Source organism: Myotis brandtii, unplaced genomic scaffold (assembly GCF_000412655.1).
Source record: "Myotis brandtii unplaced genomic scaffold, ASM41265v1 scaffold927, whole genome shotgun sequence".
NCBI lineage: Eukaryota > Metazoa > Chordata > Mammalia > Chiroptera > Vespertilionidae > Myotis > Myotis brandtii.
The window spans coordinates 806,287-828,712 of record NW_005371823.1 but is presented as its reverse complement, the minus strand read 5'-3'; the positions used below and the strand labels follow the sequence as shown (position 1 = coordinate 828,712).

The 22,426-nt window shown below is 44.4% G+C and overlaps 1 protein-coding gene across 1 annotated transcript in view; it reads left to right on the top strand.

Annotated features, from left to right (window-relative positions):
• RYR3 (ryanodine receptor 3) overlaps window positions 1–22,426 on the top strand; it is a 380,950-nt gene that overhangs the window by 146,224 nt on the left and 212,300 nt on the right. Inside the window, exons 20-27 of the mRNA XM_014532943.1 lie at window positions 8,676–8,892; window positions 12,535–12,639; window positions 15,110–15,213; window positions 16,384–16,467; window positions 18,277–18,436; window positions 19,813–19,960; window positions 20,762–20,967; window positions 21,561–21,735. Of these exons, the coding sequence (XP_014388429.1) occupies window positions 8,676–8,892; window positions 12,535–12,639; window positions 15,110–15,213; window positions 16,384–16,467; window positions 18,277–18,436; window positions 19,813–19,960; window positions 20,762–20,967; window positions 21,561–21,735 (1,199 nt within the window). The remainder of the gene's footprint in view (window positions 1–8,675; window positions 8,893–12,534; window positions 12,640–15,109; window positions 15,214–16,383; window positions 16,468–18,276; window positions 18,437–19,812; window positions 19,961–20,761; window positions 20,968–21,560; window positions 21,736–22,426) is intronic.

Genomic DNA, 22,426 nt, shown 5'->3' with positions numbered 1-22,426 from the left:
CCCCCTGGCAGCTGGGGGAAACCAGTGTAAAGCCCCATTGCTCATCTTCCCACTCCATTCCCCAAGAATAAAGAGAATGAATAGAAATCTAAATACAAGGTAAGAGCGTTTGGCCATCCACCTGTTGACTCAGTGCCTTCTTCTGGAGGAACTGCTTACTCTGAGCCGTCAGTGCACAGGCCGGCATTTGCCTGGTGATTGATGGCCGTGGTCACCCAGCGCCAGTGCCCCTCCCGTCTTTATCTTCGCCACATCCCATCTACTGGGTTTTGCTTCCCGTCTGAGAGAAGCACTTAGCTAGAAGTCAAATCTCTCCAGAGGGGTCTTTTCCAGTCTGCTGGGTAATGGACTTTTCTGAATATTTTGTGTTTAGAGAATAGTACATCCAATCTTGCCTGCTGCATAATGATTTTTAATCATTAACTCATCCATCTAATCTCCCTCAGAGCTATGAGATAGGAGATAGGACTTTTAAACGTGTGTGGTTTTGGTGTGTGTGTGGCAGGGGAGGGGGGAGTTTAAAAACTCTTCTCTTGGCAAGGAACTGCAGCTGACAGGTGAAGAAATAGGTGACTGATAGGTATCCACCTGTAGATCTTTCTAGCAGCTTGTCTCTCGGTCAGCAGATCACGCAGCCTTCTCCATGCACGGGAGAGAGAGAAGCAGAGTTCCCAGGTGAGAAACATGGGATGGCTCACCCATTTATAAGGCACAGCTGCTGAGAGAATTTAAGAAACTGAACTGTGCAAATGTGCTGACTTGAAAAGCTAACACCTTAGCTATGAGAGCTTCTTGCTTATTGCAACTCAGCAAGCTCCAGTGGGACGCCAGGGGCTTGATGTCTCTCAAGCCTCCTTTTCTGTCAGGAAAATATCACCTCTGAGATATTCCTGTCTTTGGTTCTCAGAACATGATATGATCTGAGAAGAGATGGATCGCAGTTGGCCTGCGTTCTTGGGAAATACCTTTCGCTGAAGTACGTCCAATCCATCACATGGTGTCACTGGTCAGGGTCAGTGCTGGTCCTGTGTCGGTTTATTTTCACTCATGAGCAAATGGGATCGATGTCCTAATACTGACTGTCACATCAGCTGGTGAGGTGTGATTTGTACTGAAACACAGTAGTTCCCCCTCTACTGCTTACTGCTTTAGTTCACTTGTGCAGAGAGCTAGAAAGAGAAACCAGGATCTTAACTCCAAGTTAAAGGATCTTACTGAAAATAAATCTATACTAATAAAAGGGTAATATGCTAATTAGACCAGACATCTTCTAGACCTTCCGAATGTCCTCCAAACAAAGCCATGGTGGCAGGGCCAAGGCAGAGGCAGTTAGGGGCGTTCAGGCTGGCAAGGGAGAGCAGTTAGGGGGATCAGGCCAGCAGGGGAGAGCAGTTATCGGGCCTAAACCGGCAGTCAAACATCCCTTGAGGGGTCCTGGATTGGAAAAGGTGCAGGCCTGGCTGAGGGAACCCCTACCCCCCCATGCATGAATTTCATGCACCGGGCCTCTAGTGTGTTTAATAATAACATTGAAAACAAATTATTGTTTTTACCCAATAGAGTAGAATTTTGTCTGTTATGTAGTGTCTCTCCCGGCAAGGTGCAAGACTATGCCCTTTGAGAGAAAGATTCTTCTCCCATCAGAGAAGAACTTACAAATTTCCTCAATTTTAACTTCTCTATGGCTTCTAAATTAGATTTCTCCTTTACAGCCCCATTGCCTCCTATTTAATAGTCTTTACTGAGGTTGAAGTCTTGCCTTGGTGACCCCATATTATTTTGTAACTAGAGGCCTGGTGCACGTTCATGCACTGTCCCTCGGCCTGGCCTGTCCCTCTGCCCAGCCTGCACCCTCTCCAATCTGGGATCCCTCTCACAATCTGGGACTGCTGGCTCCCAACCACTCAGCTGCCTGCCTGCCTGATTGCCCCTAACTGCTTCTGCCTGCCTGCCTGATCACCCCCTAACCACTCCCCTGCTAACCTGATTGACACCTAACTGCTCCCCTGCTGGCCTGGTTGCCCCCAACTTCCCTCCCCTGCCAGCCTAGTTGCCCCCAACTGCCCTCCCCTGCAGGCCTGGTTTCCCCCAACTGCCTTCGCCTATCGGCCTGGTCCCCCCAACTTCCCTCCCCTGCCAGCCATCTTGTGGCAGCCATCTTGGACCACATGGGGGCGGCCATCTTGTGCAAGGGTGTTATGGTCAATTTGCATATTACCTCTTTATTATATAGGATTACAAACTATCTTGTTAATAACAACACCTGGTTAGGATGTCCCTGCCAGCAGTCATCAAAAAGCAAAAATCTTCTCAATTAGATTTACCCACAGTGAAGTCAAAGGCAGCATGAGTAGTTACAAAATCCACACATCAATATGTACTCTCTTCTATTATGAATATGCCTTCTTAGCTTTCTTCCTGGTGTGATTTGTGGCTGGTGTGATTAGTTTAGCAGGGCTTCAGTGTAACAGCCTTGTTCATTAGAGGACAGAATTTGGGATGAGGCATATGTACCTTGGAGCCCACCCAAAAGGTTCAACTACTTAGATTCCAGGAAATTGTTATTAAAAGGTAGTCTGACCCTACCAAGTGGCATCATGGCATGACCCACCTGGGGAGCATTATGCAGAAGCTGAGGATATAGTGAAATTTGGGCACTACATTTTGTTTTGCAGAAAATTGATGAATTAATCACTGTAGTAGAGTGATTTTCAACTAGTGTGCCATAAGAATTTTAAAACATGCAATACCTGACTATTTAGTGAGGGGCACTAACCGCTTTTCCCTTAGGTTGTCAAATTAAAAAAATGACAACAGCCAACACAACAATAGCTGTCCCGTGTAAATGAATCAAAATTATACCTGCTTTTATGTCAGATCAGCAAAAAATATAATACATTTTTGGTGTGCTGCAGAATTTTAATAATTAGTTTATGTGTGCCATGAGATGAGAAAGGTTGAAAATTGCTGCTGCAGTAGAATATATGTTATATCTATAAATTCCCCATAGATTACGTTATCATCTTACATAACTCTTTACCAGCCCTTGCTAATTTATAAAAACAACAATATCCAAAGATGGTTGGTGTTTGCAGTTGCTGTTTGTTTTCCCTTGGTATCTATGGACTTGGCTGAAACTCAGGTAACCAACAGCTTAGTTATTTCCAGCTTGCTGTGGTCAATGCTGTGGAAATTATTGCTGAGATAAATATACTTCTGTGACGAACATGATGAGCACTGGCTAGGTTGCCCTGGGCTTTCATCGAACACTGGCCAGGAAGAAATATGAATGTGGGAATGTACATAACTCAGATTTGTCTCCTGTCTAAGCAATATGGACTAAAGAAGCCATTATGAAATGATGAGTTGAATTCAGGTCAACAAAAGCTTGCTAAGTCTTTCTCCTCTTAACCACAGCCTGCATCCTTTTGTTCTTTGGGACACCATCCCAACTCTCTGGGAGGGACTCAGTAGTAGGTAAGAGTAACTAAGACTAAAGTGTCTTCACGTGATTGCTAGCTGTGAATAGGAAAATAGTCCTTTCTGAGCACAGCAAAGCTTTGATTTTTACTGTATTTTTTGTATTCATAGATCAGTCTTTCAAATCTGGATATTTGCAATAGGTATTCTCATCTCTTCTGCAAACTGGCAAGTAAAAACGCACAAATCTCAAAAGATGAAAATGCTCATGAGGATTTTTCAATACAATTTGCTCTATTTTCAAAATCCGTCAAGTAAATAGAAAATTCTTCCACACATCCCGAAACTTCAGTACTCCCAGGTGGCCATTACTGAAGCTATTGCTCATTCTGAGATGGAGGATCTGAGGACACAATTGCTTACTGTAATCACTTTAGGAAGAAAAACCTTTGAGAGCTGATGGGGTGTCTGAGCCATGGGAAGGACCCCAGAAGATGACACGAGTGCTTTAGTGGAAGAGATCAAATTGATTAATGAAATTGATTTTATAACCCATTAATGCAGAGAAAAATCTGAGGATAAAGAAGAACTAATTTTAATTAAGAACTCTATTCTTAAATTATCTTTTTTTAAACTTTGACCTTTTCTGTGACGCTGGGAGAGTCCGTGGAACCCAAGGAGCAGGGAAGCATACACCTAAAAGAGAGAGACTTACATTCTATTTGGAAACTTCTCATTTATGAATGAGGCAAAGGATTTCAAAGACAAACATTGAGTGCCCGATAATGGATGTATTGACAGGAGTAGATAGGGGGGTGTAACTTGGTTGTTTCTCCTTCGACCCCTTCAAACCCGTGCTCTGGACTCCTTGAGTTCTTGGGCAGAGTCTGCATCCTTATTATTCCTTTTAAGAACAAGAACAATCTTGTCAGTAATTTAAAAGCTCCATGTATGTGGACATAAAAACGCCCGATTTGTACCCAGTTTGAGCCGTCCCCCACTTGGCCAGAGGTTTGAGGACGACCTTTTATCCCTGTTGGTTCACCTCCTCCCAGTTAGCCAGCCCCTCCCTGTTTCAGAACCTCTAGAGCTGAGCCCAGGGGGTGAGATGACTGAGGGAAGGGCTGGTCCTCTGGAGTTGATGAGGCTGTCATGTGGTATCAGACCTTTGTGTAGCAGCTGTGCAATGGCTGCCTCTTTCCCTTTTGGGGCCTTCTGTAGTTTTCTTGAAGGGCCTCGGGCTGGAAGCCTCTGACACAGGCAATTCTTTTGACACAAGCTTTGCACTTGTGTTGGCTGCTCCCCCTGGCTCCAAACCTCCCTCTACATTTTCCCAGGCCTCCCACCTCCTGAGCCCCTGGGTTTCTGATCTCTATTCAGTTATTTGCCTTTCTGGAGATGGCTGACAGCTGGCTCATTTGGATTCTCTATCTGGCCTTCCAGAAGCACACTCCTTGGCCCCATCTCTCTCTCTCTCTCTCTCTCTCTCTCTCTCTCTCTCTCTCTCTCTCCCATGAGCTCTCTCTCTCCCTTCCATCCTCCCATCCTCTCTCTCCCCACCCCCAGCCCTATCACAGGTAAATGTGTCCCTTACCTCAGGGGCCAATTGTGAAGTTCTGAGTAGGTCCTTGAAGCCCTCACCCTTCCACTTCAGATGGGAGGGAACCCCTACCTCCTTTTCTCCCTGACAGTTCTCTTCGTGTGAATTCCTTACCTTGCTTATCTCTGTGGAGGTGCACAGTGAGCTGAAGCTAACAGAACTGGGAGCTCCTCTGTAGCTAATCCAGCACCTCACTCCAGGATGTGAAAAAATTGGCATTCGCTCAATTGTCCTCCTTTGGAGCTCTGCTAAAACTCTGATACAGAGGGTAGCCCATCCTAATATCCTCAAATAAAGTGGATTTCAGCCATTTCATTCCTTTCCTTTGATTATTTCCTATATTTCATCCCTAGTTCTTTCCTTCAACCTGGTCAGTCTGGATTTCCCTGAACGAGCAAGTGAGTGAGTGAGGAGGAGGAGGAGGAGGACCCCCAATAGTGGTGGTGACTTGTTGGAGCCCATCCCACAGTCTCCGGGCAGCTCCTCATGGGCTGCGAGGGAAGGAGCCACAGATGGTGGGTGTGCCTGGAGCCAGCTCCTGTCCAGTCCCACCTGCTGGGAGCTGGGCTCCCGTCTGACAGGCTTTGGAAGCAACCCAAGACCAATCCTGCCACCCACTGAAGCATAGCATTATGGCTTGGAAGACGATGCTTCAGCAAGCAGTAAACACTGATTACCGGCTATGTAAATTTTTCATTTTACAGTCTGTGTGGCCATTACAGGAGATAAGATTAAGATTTATCTTCATTATTGTTCTCCTTTTAATAACTGAATATACATGCAGAAAGTATTGTTCTCCTTACTGCTACATGGAACTCCACCTTTCTTGATTTGTTATCTTTCCAGAAGAGGACAGCCGATTTTAAAATGTAAGAGAAATTTTAAAACGAAACAGAACTGGCAAGAGAGCTCAAGAATAATTAAGTTCCAAGTAACAAAGAACGCACTCGCCGTACAAGCTCCCAGCTCAGCTTCTCACAGGAAGGATGCTCAATGAGGAGAGAAAGGCAAAAAAATCCCACACTCATTCTTTGCTCAGAAAGATCCCGTTTTACCCCATCGTTTCCACATGTCAGGAACACAGTCTGTTCTGTTACGGATGGATTGGGAAGTTCTCAACAAATGGTTACAAGGCTTAGTCATTATTTCCTGAAGGTTAACAAAATTAGTAACACTGCAGGCTAATGACTCAATTTTGTTTTAATGTCATTGTTCATATTCTTAATATATGTAGATCATGCCCTGTTGCATAACATTTAATGTAGGAACATTTGCAAGGGATAATTGTGGTGCTGACTCTATAGCATTGTGGTTTAATACTTCAAAATGGGAAAGTGGGAGGATTCATATTTCTATAATTAATCTTAAAATACTGTTGGGATAAAGAATGTATTTGTGTTGGAAAGGAAAAAACCTTAGGGTCTCTCACTTGGGGAGATTTTTATTTTCCATTTTCACAATCAGGCTATGTCCACAGTCACAGTGACTCAGCCCACACTGTGACTTCGCTTGCAAGGCTGCCCTGCCAGAATGAAGGAAGTGAGGCCTAGTGGAGAGTGTTGCTGTGAGAGTTTTGCTGGGTCGCAGTCCTTCCTCTGTGTACCTCACCTCGCTTCAAACACACATGCCCACTCCATCTGCAATTCCTAACATTCCTAATTCCCTCCCCCTAAAGTGGGATCTGGCTGCTTGTTTCCATGTTGGCCATCACTACCCCTGTGCAACCCACCCTCATCTCTCACTATGACTAGATGGGTGTCAGGTGCCTGCAATTGCCTTCAAATTGTTCCCCAGGCCTGTCTACATAGAGCAACCTGAAAATTTTTATCTTTTCTCAAAATCCCTCAGAAGCTTCCCACCTGGAAGAAAATCTCAACTCCTTCTCCTGGATCACAGACCCTGCCTGGTCTAGCCCTGCCTCCTCCCACCTCATCTTCTGCCCCTCGGGCGCTCCGTGTTCTCATGACACCACCTCTACCCAAGCTCTGTCTACCTCAGGGCCTTTGCACATGTTGTTTTTTCTGCCTGGAATGCTCTTCCTCCAGATTTTGAACTCATTAGCTTCCCCTTAATCCTAGGGGTTAACTTATATGTCTCCTCCTCAGAGATGCCTTCCTTGACTCCAATCTAGGAGCAACCCTCTTCCCCAACTTATTTTGTCTCCCTCTTTATCCCCTCACTGGATGTCTCCCAATCAGCATTTAGACCCATTGGTCTAGTTCAGTGGTCGGCAAACTCATTAATCAACAGAGCCAAATATCAACAGTACAACGATTGAAATTTCTTTTGAGAGCCAAATTTTTTAAACTTAAACTATATAGGTAGGTACATTGTTATTAACTTAATTAGGGTTCTCCTAAGGCTTAGGAAGAGCCACACTCAAGGGGCCAAAGAGCCGCATGTAGCTCACGAGCTGCAGTTTGCCAACCACGGGTCTAGTTGGATGCCTACTCTGTGCTGTGTTCAGTGCTAAATCCTTAGTGCGGAGAACATTGCAAGTCCTAGGAGCTCAGTGAATGGTGGTTAAGTGGAGGGAGTGAGCGTTGTGTGCAGATGCTATGTGTGTGGATTGATTTCTCCTGTGTGAAATTATTGTTGACCCTGCCTGGCTGCATACCTTACCATGTTTTCATTACTTAAAACTTCAGTCACATTTCCTCATCAATTTAATGTAGTTGCAGTTGACTTGGAAAAGCTGTATTTCTAGTTGCTAACTTAGGAGCATGTGAATATCATTTTGAAATAGTTCACCCTTTCCTCCTTGGGGTCCAACCCTAATGCTGACCTAACTTGTAGACCTGGGGCTGAAAGTCAGCCAGAATGCTGAATTAAAATATTGAAAAAGACTTCAGAGCATAGTAATTAGTGCCTGCCATTCCTATGAGCCCCCGACTGTCCTTTCCCCTTCCTTTGGCGGTCCCTCCAGGCACTGGTGAAGGGAGCCAGGGAATCTGGCTTGGAGACCAGCAGGATGGTTGCGTCCCTAAGAAAAGCACTGGGACTCTAATAAGCAAACATTTTGTTCCCTTTTGGCCCCTGTGGCAGTGGCCACCTGAGGATGTTTCCTCAGAGTCGCCCTCATATGGCTGCTTTGGAGAACTGCAGCCCCTGCAGTGTACCATTTCTATTAATGTCTCCTGGCATGTATACCATTTGTGTTTAATACTCTGGTGCTACTAAATCTTTTGCCTTCATCTAAAAATAAGAATTTCCTATTTTCCTCAGGTAGTTATATCATCCTTCCTTTCACTGACGTGTGACTAATCTCCCTCAGATTAAAAGACTTAAAGCTCTCATGCACTGATTCCAATCTTATTTTTAAAGAATAATATCATCATCCCTGTATTCTTTTTAATACTCTAGTGATAATGTGTGTAGTGACTTATCCACTAGAGTATAGATTTTTTTACTCTAGTGATATTAACAGTCAAACTAACTTTTAAGAACGTGGCTGATATGGTCACTTAAGGACCACACTCAGTTCTCTGTCCACTGCTTTTGTCTCACACTTTAGGATGTTTGCCGTGCTGAGTCTGAATCCAGTCACTTCCCACAAAATAACTTGGGTGTAGGGGAAACTGATCTTGAATTTGTGTGTATTTGGACTGGAGTATTTTTTTAACCTCTCTCTTCTTGGTCTCTCCAAATGACACAGAGTACGTTTCCTGATGGGTGGACGTCATGGGGAATTTAAGTTTCTGCCTCCCTCTGGCTATGCCCCTTGCTATGAAGCCTTACTTCCCAAAGAAAAGATGAGACTGGAGCCTGTCAAAGAATATAAACGTGACAGCGAAGGCATTAGAGATTTGTTGGGAACCACCCAGTTCCTCTCCCAGGCTTCTTTCACCCCATGCCCCATAGACACCAGTCAGGTAGGTTCAATCTGCCAACAGGAGGCAACCCATGAGGATGAAGTAATAGGGCTACATCATTATTTCTCTGTTGTCTATAGAATTGTCATAGAATGTGAACCACTGTTATTCTTCATGTTTCCACCATAGGTGTAGATTGAGCTCTTTAAGGATTTCTCAACTAATGGACAAGTTAGGCACTGGCTACTCACAAGGCACTGTACTAGGCTCTGTGATGCATAGGCAGAACTGTTTTGATATTCTCTGGGGGTTCACAACCAAGTTGAAGAGCTAAAAGTGAATGTATTACTTTTTAAAGTCTAAATGTAATAAATGCAAAATGAAGAGTATGCACAAGGAAATGCTAGACACCCTTTCAGCTAGAATGGTTTTAGAGTCTGTGTAAAGAGGATAGAATTCAATCAGGGCCCTCAATAAGCTTAAATGGGGATGGGTGTCCAGGGGTGAAGTCACAGGAATGGGATAAGTAAGGGACTAGAAGTAAAAACACAACTAGGGACAGGAGGTAATGAATACTAGTACTCCCGTGTGGCTGGATGCTGGGAAGAAGAGAAGTATATAGGAAAATAGTTGGAAATGAAACTGAAAGAAATGGAAGAAATGGGATAGAGAGAAGGGCTTTAAAAATGCTGATAAATGGACATTTTTCCCCTTCTAGGGTCTATATTTTGAGAGAGACGTGTTCACATGGTTATGATAAAGGGCATAAACAGCTTTCAGTATTTCCTATAAACCGGTGCTACTCAAATCATTATTTAGATGTTAGAGAAAGTAAATGAAAAGGGAATTTGTCTTTGAGGTGCTTGGGTTAACGATCTGGAGACATAAAGCTCTTTGGGTGTGTAGAAGGTCTCAAGCACGCATTTTTTTCATGATATTCATATGACCCTGTTACATTCAGGTGTGTGCACATGCTCATGAGTTTCCTTCTCACATCCTGTAGCTGATAATTGTGAAGTCCCATAGAACAGAAACTGTAGCATTTTTTCACCTGCTTCACAGAGCCTAGTACAGCACCTGGAGAGTAGTTGGAGTTGAGAATGTAGATGGGAAACTAGGGAGGAGTCTGTGAGCCAGGGTGATCTTAGGACTCCATCATCTGGTTCTGGATCCTGGCTATTCTAGACAAGAAGTTTGAGGACCAAGAACCCAATTAGCTTTTCTGTGTACACAAGCTGCTAGTGCCCAAGTTGGGGAAGAACATGAACAGGAGCACGATTCCTGCTTCTCTGTGCTGCCCTTCTTACTAAATTACCAGATCAGTGTGTGTTACTTAGAAAAGGCTTTTTGGAACAAATGGGGCCTCTAAAAGATACTTAAAAAGTGAGGGGAAGTTTTGATGAGGGAGGAGAAGAGGGCTTGACCAAAGAGTGAGAAGAGTTTCTAAACATGCAGAATTGAACATTTGGAAATCAAAGAACAGAGGTAGATCCACAAGCCAGAAAGGTACTGTCAGGACCCAAAGGTGAATTGGTATGGACCCTGGATCTAGGAAAATGTGTCTGGGAAATAAAATAATAGAGAAGCTCTCATTGGAAAGGTACAATTTATTACCTCGAAGGAGACCTTGTCATTTTTTAGAATCTACTGTCCTGTGAAATTATTGTCAAAGGAGAAGTTAAATACAAGGTACTCACACATAGTCAACTCCATTCTCCCTGGGGCACATTAACCAATATGCCGATTAAGTATCGCTTAGTAGAGCCCTGTGGTTACACAAGAACAGTGCTCAGTGCTTGAACCACCCACAGCCCCTGGAGAGAAAGGAGCCCAGCTCTGAGCAACCCAGCCCCCAGACACCCAGGAGGCAGTTATAAAGCTAGTGTTACTCCGTCCTAGGTAGTCACCAGCTGAGGTCACTGACATTGTGATCTGGGTTATATGTGGAGGCCTCTTTCCACATTTTCTTCTTTCACTGAAGCATGCGGTACCTCTACTTCCAGACTATAATCAGTTAAAGGAGCACTTAGTTTAAACAGATTATCTTAGTTAACCAGTAAAATCCAAATACAGTTATGATTTGTTTTATTATTGTAGTAGTAAACTAAAACTAAAATGGGGGAGGGGGGGAGAGAAACTACTAGTACTTGGGCGGGGCCCACAGTTTGTAACCTCAGTGGAGAGACAAGCAAAGTTCCAGGAAAACACAGAAAAACTCTCCCTGAAGGTAATTGTGGAAGACTTCCCAAAGGTGGTGACATTTGAGCTAAATTCAGAAGGATAAATATTGAAGGTGTTTGTGTTAAAACCAGAGCTGGATAGCAGTTAAAGTGGTAAAAACAAATTTTACTTCGAGTCTATTGCAATAAGGAGAAAGGAACTCCAGCACAGAGCTGGGTCAATTCTGAATACAGCGAGAACAAATGGGGATTTACAGCCAAGGAGCAGGTTGAGAGGTAGGGCCTGGGGTGGTCAATTATGGTCAGTTACTAAGAGGAAATATCAGGGGTTGGATGGATTCTTGCCAACCTGATCTACTAGGATTCTAGCTGAAGGCAGACCGGAGTATCTGCTATCACCTGGGAGATGATGGGGGGGGGGGGGAGGAAATTTGATCAGATATGGAAGGTGATCAGATAATAAGAGTAGTAGATTCTCATTAAACTGATTTAGCATGATTCTAAAACTAGGGTCTTGAGGGCAAGGCCAAGGATGGAGCCTAGTCAAAAAAGGGCTCAGCAGTACCTTTCTAGAGTTTGGTCAAGGAGAGAGTCTTTGTCATTTGTGTATCATGATGAGTATAAGGTTGCATATGCAAGGGCACCAAACTGTGGAACAGTGTGACCTTTTGGAAGAATTTCAAGAAGTTTGGAAAGGATGTGTTTGGGAGGACTGTGATGAGACAACTAAAGAAACACACTTAGTTAAGACATCTAGTCTATGTCTTAGGAGTGCCAAGGAACACTTGGAGACATGCAGGAAGAATGTGTTTTAATGTGGTTTTGTTTTTATAAACTCATCACTCTGGCCAGAGTATGGAGGATAGATTGATGGGGAGTGGGAAGGACCCATCATGAGGCTCTTACAGTGGTCCAGGGAGGAAATAATGAGGTGGAATGATGTAGAGGAGAGAACCCTTCAGAAATATGCTTAGTGAATAAACATGACATATTTTATGACTGATTAGGCAGGGGAGGTGGGTGGCAGAACAGATAATGCCAAGAGGGAAGACACTAGGATGACTTCCAGGCTTAAAGCAATGGTGAGGCCCTTTAACAAAAAGAGGAGGGGAAAAAATAGGAAGAGAAAAGGGTTTAAAAGAAAAGATAATGAATTTATTGAGTTCACTCTGGTGGGAAAATCCTGTAGGCAGTTGAAACAATGGGTCTGAATTTCAGGAGAGACTGTGGCTGGAGATGTACTTACTTGGGACTACCCATATACGGGGAGGTGAGATCTCCCAGGGAGAAAGCATGGAGAGAGGGGATCTACAGCCCAGGGAAGTATTCCCAGGTGAAGAACACGCAACAGCAGTATCCGAAAAGAAGACTGAAAGGAGATGGGCAGAGAGGAAGCCAAGAGAGGAAAGAATCCTGGGTTACATGTAGGGAGTCAACTAGAACACCTGATCCATAGAGATATTATGGTAGATTACAGTTGGCTCTTGTAGTTCTAACTTCACACTTGTTCCTTTCCTTTTAGGTGGTTTTGCCGCCTCACCTAGAGAAGATCCGAGACAGACTGGCTGAAAATATCCACGAGCTTTGGGGAATGAACAAAATAGAGCTTGGCTGGACTTTTGGCAAGGTACGGGTTCCAGTGGCCAGGCCGAGGTGGACGGTTGGATTGCCTTGTTACCTGGAAGGGTTCTTCAAAGACTTGAATGAGGAAGGGAGCCTCATAAGCTAAACTCGCTCCAGACTACCACCTATCTAGCTGCCGCTGTATTCAGCAGCAGGCTTGTTCGGTTGTTGGTTTAGTACTGTCAGGAGTGCTGGGGAGGCCAGCTCTGCACAGACAAAACCAGGAACCTACTTCCCTTTTTACTCCCAAATGCTGGTTTCCTTTATTCAGGGAATAGCGAGTGAGGTCCATTCTCAGCACCCCTTTGAGAGTCCTGTCATCTCCCTTTCCTTTAGGAAAGTTGTCCTCTCTGCATGGGTGGTAAAAAGAGGCTGATTCGTTGTCTTGAATCAGAATTTGTTTAATATGGTTTTCGGACGTATCACTTAGATTAATGGACACTCAGAGGAGGTTAAGGAACCTCTTTCACGAGAAAGCTTTTTTCACTGAGGCTGAAAATTGATTTTGTTCTGCGATTTGTAAGGTCATGTCTGAGGTAGAAGTACTAGTATAGGTGAGTTCTGAAGCTTCCTGTGACCCTGAAAGTCTCAAATTATGAATGGTTCAGCTTAGTTACTGCGAGGGGTCCTGCACTCTAGCACACATGTTGGGATAGCTACCATAAAATATTCTCCTTGAATCTGACCACCTCTCTGCTGTATGCTCTTATAACACCACAAACCTCTCCTGTAGAGAACTAAGCACAATTTTAACTTTACCTTTATTTCTATTACTAGGGGCCCAGTGCACGAATTCATGCGCCTGTAAAAGAACTGTGGGCTGCGAGGCTGCAGTGGGCACAGGGACAGGTCTCGGCCCATCCTCTGCGACCCTGCCTAGCCCCTCCTGCCATGGCCTCCAGTACCCTGTCTGCTGGCAGCCCTGCTCCTGCTGCCATCACTCCCACACAGTGATGGAGCTGGCCCTGCTCGCACCCACTGACGGCCAGCCATGGGTGCAAGCGGAACCAGAGCCATCAGTGGGTGTGAGTGGTGGCTGCTGCCCCAATTGCCCCTCAAGAGCATGGGGAGGTGGAGAAGCCCTCAGAGGCAATTGGGGCTGGCAGCCACTACTCAAACCCACTGATGGCACCAAGAAATTGGGACCAGTGCCGGGTGCCAGCAGCAGGTGCAAGCGGTGGCTCCAGCGCCGGCTGCAGGTGTGAGCAGGGCCAGTGCCGGCAATGGATGCAAGTGGGGCCATCACTAACAGTGGGTGCGAGCAGCAGCTGCCAGCCCCAATAGCCCCTCAGGAGCAGGTGGAGGTAGAGAAGCCCTGAGGGGTGATAGAGGCCAGCAGCCACTGCTCACACCCACTGACGGTGCCAAGCGATCAGGGCTAGCACCAGGCACCAGCAGTGGATGCAAGTGGGGCCAGCACTGGCAGCAGGTGCGAGCACTGGGCAGGACCACAGCGCACAGGAGCAAAAAATTTTCAGTAACCACCAGAGGCTCGCCCCAATGACAGCAACCGGTGCCCCACCTTGGTCTGGTGCTCCCGCTTACCTCCACCATCCCACTGCGGCCGACACCTGCCATGTTCCCCTCGTGCCCCCTGGTGGTCAGTGCATGTCATAGCAACCAATTGTTCAGTTGTTCCACCATTGGGTCTATTTGCATATTAGCCTTTTATTATATAGGATTATTTTATTGCATCCTGCCCCATTAGACTGTATCTACTTCATGGGGCTAAGGCTATCCCAGCTCACCATTGAACTCCTAGCATCTAGCTCATTATCTACCGCATAGTAGACACTCAACAAATATTTGTTGAATGAATGAAGTAATTAATTAACTAATTCAGTAGCCATAGGTCATATGTTGCTACTGAGCACTTGAAATGTGACTGTGAATTGAGATGTGCTGTAAGTATAACAAATGCCAGATTTTGAGGACTTACTATGAAAAATAATATACAATATCTAATAAATTATCTCATATTAATTACTTATTAAAATGGCAATATGATGGATATATTGGGTTAAATAAAATACATCATTCATATTAATTTCACCTGTTTCTTTCTCCTTTTCTAATATGGCTACTAGAAAATCTGAAATCACAAGTGTGGTACCTTTGTGGCTGACCTTGTATTTCTATTAGACAGCACTGGTCCAGCTTCTGTAGTCCTTCATGATCTGAAGCATGCTGCTGTTCAGTAGCATTGCGGTTCCATGAATTCGGCCAAGCAGGAGGGGTGATAGAGGCCAGAAGCCACTAGCTAGAAACAAATGCACAGAGCACAAGCCACTGGCAGCTTGAGGACTGTATCATTTACTAGAGAGAAGATCATCTATTTGCCTATCAGCAAAATAGCTGTCTTTGTCTTGCCTGATAGAGATTACCTGGGCCATGTTTCACACTGTGTCCTTTTCTGTTTTCCAAGGCAGTGCCAGCTGTCGAACTTAAATTATATTCTTTATGTTGTCACCTAGATAAGGGATGACAATAAAAGGCAACACCCCTGCCTTGTGGAGTTTTCAAAGCTGCCCGAAACTGAGAAGAATTATAACCTGCAAATGTCAACTGAAACCTTAAAGTGAGTGCTCAGTGGAATTGAATTTGGACTAAACAGTGAGTGGATGACTTAATGCCGTATAAATAAATTTCAAAGACATGTCTTTTGCCTGGAAAACATGACCCATTCTGATAAATTAGAGGGTGATTATTCATGCCACAAAAGGATATAGCAAAGTGAATAACACATCCACCATTGTTATTTAGCATATATATTTCTTTAGAGGCCATTTGCTATTTGCCAGAAAGAGGGAAAATGTAGGGGGGAAAAAAAAAAACAGAATCAAAGGACCAACTGCTTTTTGCAATTAGGTTAAATCAAGAAAAAAAGATAAGGTGTTTCTAAAAACCAATGACAAAACATGGTTTGATTCACTAAAATTCCACTTAAAAACCACTTTTAGCTTATCTATGATCCCACCCATGATTAAAAGCCTAATTCAGACTTTATATTTTTTAGCCCAAGCTGGTATCTCCCATCTTGAATGTTTTTGGTGCTTGTTACCTGTTTTCTATGCATTCTATTTCTGTTCTCTAGTTGTCAGGGAACAGACACTGTGGTTTTGTTGGCATAACAATGCTGGGTCATCGTGCCTTGCTCGGGGCTCATATATGTGAAGTTGTCAATCACCCTGAGGCTTCCTGAGGGTGCAGCTCTGGTACCTCACAGTGTCTAGTGCAGCTCAAGGCCCTGCACGGGGAGTGCTCAGTCAGTACTCGCTGACTCTGGAATTGCCATTACGATCCTATCTGTTCCCTGGAATCAGAGAAGCAGGATACAATTCTAATTCAAATTTGTAAATTCAAAAATGTCTCGAAGTGGGATTAGGAACCAACTTTTTTAATTTTCTTATGCTTACTATCATCTAAATCTGGAGTTGGCAAACTATGGCCCATGGGCCAATCTGACTGGCTACCAATTTTTATAAAGTCTTATTGTAACAAAGCCAAGTTCATTGGTTTGCCTATAGTCCATGGCTGCTTTCATGCTCTAGACTGGCAGAGCTGAGTAACAGAGACACATGACCCACAAAGCCGAAACATTTACTATCGCTCTTTACAGAAAAGCTCTGGGAAGCCCCTTGTCTAAATGAATGACAGTTGTCTGCTTTTATCAGCTGGGATGTGGGACAGGGTTCTGGCTGTCCTTTATTTGCAGCTAAGCCTAGTCTTTCCCTCTGTTTCATCACAGAACCCTCCTGGCCTTGGGGTGTCACATCGCTCATGTTAACCCAGCTGCTGAAGAAGATCTCAAGAAGGTCAAACTGTCCAAAAAGTAGGTGATTGCTTTTAATGGTCCAAGACTTCAATGCTTCAGTCTAGTTTTCAAACTGGGAGGATGGCAGGCCCATGCACGAAGACAGATAGCAGCCCCGGGTACTGCTAGCACCAACTCAGGGTGGCTCCTCCGGTTCCTCAGGCTGCACGGAAACACCCAGACAGGAACCTGTGAAAGTACAAGTGTTTCCAGCTTTTCCCTCTTTCTGTTCCTTCTGCCCAGATCTACACTACTACTGTTAGTTTTGATCCAAGAGATGCAGCACTCTCGGCTGGATGTGTTGCCTTTGGTCTATAAATAGCAGTTGGCACAGGACCCTGAAAATGATTGGTAGCCACAGCAAAGATCCACTGCTCTGATACTGGGCCAACCTTCTAAATCCTTTGTGAAAATGGGTGTCTCTGCCAAGATTTAATTTGGCCCCTAACTCTGCATGTGCACTACTCTTCCTCTCTCCTGCACATTCAGAGTCACATGGGCTCACACATTCAGATACGTGCTCAGGGGCACATCCACTGGCTCACTCACGTGCCCTCCCTCATATGCCAGACTTGGATGCTCACACATTCACACAGGTGTCATAATTAGTTAAGGAGCCAGGGCATTGCCAGAATTAATCAAATGCTTCTCTTCCCCTTCTTCCCTGTTAAACTCCCAAGCTCCTCTCTCAGAGCCTGAGACCAGCACATCTAAGAGGCAGCAGCAGGAGGGGCAGTCTGCTGGCCCAGGCTGCTGGAGTCAGTGTCCAGCAATCAATGCATATTGACTAGCCCAGTGGTCAGCAAACTGCGGCCCCTTGAGTGTGGCTCTTCCACAAAATACCACGTACGGGCGCGCACATACAATGTGATTGAAACTTCGTGGCCACACTCAAGGGGCCAAAGAGCCACGTGTGGCTCACAAGCCACAGTTTGCCAACCACTGGACTAGCCCATGATCAGGCATCCTGACAAGGTGGAGGAGGGGCAGTATCTTATGCCTACAATAGACCCTGAATCTCACGCTGCTTAGAGATTCCTGGGTAGCATGAGCCTTGGTCTATAAGTCATCACCTTTAGGTTCTGGCCCTGGTCTGGGCTTTCATTGACACTGAAGCCATGAGCACCTCTGGACTCACATACCCAGGTGGCCATGATCATCTGCTCCTCTGAGAGTCACTCTACAGTGTGCCCTGTCCTCTGCATTCACACATGCATCTACCTGGACTCATACTGCTCTTTTTCTCATCTTCACGTCACCTTTAAAGTAAAGACTTTTGAGGCTGTGACTCCTAGACCGACACCTAACCACTCACTAATGTCACTTCAAGTTCAGAGATTCTCTAGTGCCATGAATTTTTTAATTCCCTAAGTAAAGGTTTAACTTTCCAAGACTGAACAATCATTCTGCGTTGATTTATAAAAAACCATTGGCTCAAGGTCCTATCCTTGCTGGTATGGTTAGAACCTTTTGTGTTTTAAAGTAGGATGGAGGAGCTTCTGGTGGTGTTACAGCATGCTAAATGTGCCCATTATTTGTAGGGCAATAAGTGTTTTGTTACAAATAAGGATGGATTTGCACTAATCATCCACTTTCTCCAACAGTCTCCTTTGAGTCTGTGACACACATTAACTAAAATGATGGTGGATGAGGGGTTTCATCTATTGACTTGAAATAGAATCGAGCTATCCATTCTGCCACAGGATAAAGGCTGTGACTGGAGCCCTGTTTTCAGAGTTTTCTTACCATGTGCCATTGATCTAAAATCTGGAATGGGGGAGTCATACAGATCTGTTCAAAATATAATTTGTTTCTGTTTACTTGTAGCTACATCATGTCTAATGGCTATAAACCAGCCCCTTTGGATTTGTCTGATGTGAAGCTATTACCTTCTCAGGAAATCTTAGTGGATAAGCTTGCAGAAAATGCACATAATGTCTGGGCAAAAGACAGAATAAAACAAGGATGGACCTATGGCATTCAACAGGTGAGAAGTGCTGGGTCAGGCCTGCTGGGAAAGTTAGGAGATGTGATCCTCCATCAGCATGCCATTGTTTTGGTGGGTGTTAGATTGGAAAATGGGCATTTCCCTTGCATTCTGGCCTCCCTGTCTCTGCTCATTCATTATTTCTAGAATCTTGGGCCTGGACAGTCTTCATAATCATCACAGTGACATTAACTCCCAGCACAATTCCAGTTTGTAGAAGGACAGCCTTACTTTCCTTTATTAGTCTGGTTCACTTGTGATTGTGTTGCCCTGTGTATGTGCCCACTGGTTGCATCTGCCATCATCCCCTACCTGTCTTGCTGCATGCCTTGTGGAGAATTGAGCTTTCATGCCATTCTCCAAGGCTCTCACAAATCAACATCACAGTTCAGTAGTATTTCTGGAACGGTCTCAAGTATCTACCACTGAGAGTGAAAAGGAGGGGACATGAACACAGGAGAGGGGCAAACCAGCCTTCCCAGAATCCTGTGCCCCCCTTAATTCAGTTCATCAGGCCAAGATTCCTGGGCAGCCAGGATTCTTAGATTGAGCAGGAGGCAGCCTAAGAGCCAGGGCGCAGCAAGGAATTAGGAAGAGTTTAGAGCCAGAGTTCAGCTCCAAACCATCTGGCACACTCTCTTCTTGAAATGCTTCCTTCCTCTTGGTAAATACCAGGATTAGAGTCAGGGAAGTTCAGGGATAGCTGCGTGCACTCATTTTCATTCATATCTGAGTCTCTGAACTTATACATGTGTAGAAGCAAGAAGACCACTACAAAAGGAACCATGGTAAGAAGGGAATGGGAGGGTTCAAAGAGCATGCCAGGCAGTATATTTATTTATAATGACCCATCACTGCAATTATGTTCTTAGTCCTCCCTAAGGAACTGAGGCGGACTCTAATACGAATGTGTGCCTCTGCAATGAAATGGACCCACTATAGTTCTGCCACCTTTTCTGATGTTCCTCTATGAACACAGATGTTTCTCTGTTAAGAGGCTGCTTGAGGAGGCTCTAACAGTTACATCATAGCATGATCATTCCATGGGGGGTAGTTACATAAATCCCCATCTGCCTTGCCTTGAGAATGGAGGTTTCCAACTCTTTCATGACACTTCATTTTACTCCTAGCCTGGCATTATTACAAAAGTGTTTCTTTAATGCTAGCTTTGAACATAAGTAAAATTCTTCCATTTATACTCATTTAAGTCTGAAGAGAAGTAGTAAATATGTGCATTGCTAAATATCCCGGCACCGGGAGAAGAGCTAGTAGACTCAAGGAAGAAGGGACTATTTCTGGGAATGTGTGAGTGGGACAAGCTATTTGTAAAGACAGAATGTATTTTCTCCAAACCTTTTTTCTCTGGCCTTGAGTAGGATTTGAAGAACAAACGAAATCCCCGCCTGGTGCCATACGCATTACTGGATGAGCGTACCAAGAAGTCAAACAGGGACAGCCTTCGTGAAGCTGTCCGGACATTCGTTGGCTATGGCTATAACATCGAGCCATCAGACCAGGAACTAGGTAATGAGTGGAGATTGCTCATTCTGGTTCCAATTTAACTTAACATGTCCTCTTCTGGGGAGATGCTACCTTTGAGTAGATCTAACTTGTACCATTAAAAATGATACTGTTGCTGAAGAGCACTAAACTAAATGGGGTATTTTAAGAAGCAGGGTTATGGGTGGGGAAACCATGTTTGGTAATAAAACATGGTCCCATTGACTGATGTGTCTATGAGGAGCACATCTATGACCCAGTCCCACAGGGAGTAAATTATCCTCCAGCATAGCTGAGCTTTTCAGGTTATTTGGTCGCAAAACCTTCATTTCTTTTATTTTCCAAACATGTTGAATATCAGCTTACTTTTGGACCAAGTAATCTCATGCCTAAATGAAATTCTCTCACTGATTAAAATCACCAGATTATAATTTATGACCATGTCATTGTCATCCCATACCCCAGGATGTGCCAGGCCACTGGAGCAGTATTACAAGTGGTTACAGATATGGGTTTGGGGTAAGACAGACCTGGGTTCAAATCCTTGCTCTTCTTGATTTATTGGCTCTGTGACATTGAACAAGTGATTTATTAACCTCTCTGAGTCTCAGTTTTTCCTCTGTAAAATGTCCTAGGGTTGTTTTTGCTAGGAAAATCTGAGATACATTCTCTAAAGGATCTACTACAAAATAATTGCTCAGTGATTATATTATATCAGTCTTCATTGTTTTCAAATTCTTTCAGGGAATGCTACCTAATTAATAAAGTTTTGTGTTTTCTCTCTCTCCCTTCTGCACCCTCAACTCACCTTCCTTCTCATGATAGCTGACCCAGCTGTGGAGAAAGTCAGCATAGACAAGATCCGATTCTTCCGGGTAGAGCGGTCTTATGCAGTGAGATCTGGAAAGTGGTATTTTGAGTTTGAGGTGGTGACCGGAGGAGACATGCGTGTGGGCTGGGCCAGACCAGGCTGTCGGCCTGATATTGAGCTGGGCGCTGATGACCAAGCCTTTGTGTTTGAAGGCAGCAGGGTGAGTCTGGAGAGTGCCCACACATCCTCAGCCCAAGGTTTTTCTTTCTCCAAACACTTCGCTGGAAGTTGGAAGTACTGAGTGTCTGAGTCTCTGGCTTCAAAATCAGTGGCCACCACCCCTGGTTAATTTAAACCAATATTAGATTATTACCTAGTGATTATCATTTTGCTCTTTGCTCTGGTGAAGGGGGTACTGTACACCCAAGTTCTTCCTGTAATCACTGCACATCTGCCCTTGTCCCTCACCCCAGTGCCTCTACTCCAGAAGAGGTTCACAGAACACTATGCAGCCAGTATCTGTGAAAGTCTTACCACTTTGCCTTAGAAGGAGGCCTGCTTATTGTCATAGCTGACTAGGTATTGGGAAACTTGGGCCACCTTTTCTGATGAGCCTTATGTATCTCAGTTTCATTCATCTGTGAATGAAACTCCTCCTTCCTGTGATTTGGCCTTGGTAGAGAGGTGAGTGCCTTGTAGAAACCAGGTACCATTACCAGTTAGGAGAAATTGCTCCTTTGGTCATTTCTCTAGCTGCTTGGGGGCTGCTTCTAGGATCTCCATTACTCTGAGCTCTGGGATCTTGTCTCCTAGGGGCAGCGTTGGCATCAAGGGAGTGGGTATTTTGGACGTACCTGGCAGCCAGGAGATGTGGTTGGATGTATGATTAACCTGGATGATGCTTCCATGATCTTCACACTGAATGGGGAGCTGCTAATCACCAACAAAGGCTCAGAACTTGCCTTCGCAGATTACGAGATTGAGAATGGTAAATCAACCACCTTTCCCTTCATTCCAACTCCATGAGTTGTAGGAAAATCCAGGGAGAGCTGGGTGAACTGGTCTACCTCCTTATATAGGGTGCACTGTCTTTTGCATATTTGAAACCCTGCTGGTGAAAACTAGCCTTTTACTATTATGATTGAAGAAATCAAGATAAATAATGAGGATAGTTGCTATGTACAGCATAAAAATAAGTGCTAAACTTTCAGGTAGATTGATTAAGAAGCTTTCCTCTAATTCCCTGGTCTGTTCCTTGGCATTTTAAATTTCCCCAGGGTTCCTAGTGTTACAGATGAAATGCTAATTGCATGTGGACTAATGTCCCTGGCAGAATAGAAAAGTCAATGAATTAAAGAATTATCCTTTTATTATGATTTAAATTGTCAGTCTGCATGTTTGTGTAATTGAACTTGATGCTTTGATGAGAACCATTGAAACACTAAAGTTCAACTTAGCTGTTCCCTTGAATGAAATACAATTTATTTTGAAAATCAAACATGCTGGGAAGCCCGAGCACAGTGGCATTTATTAATGTCCATCAATAGACCACAATCAGAGCAGTGCTTTAGATACACAAAGGAGCAATTGGCACTCTGATTTCCTGTCTACAGAGCTACATTATGTACAAAAGTTGTTGGCACATAGGAGAAGGAGCACTGGACTGAGAGGCGACTGAC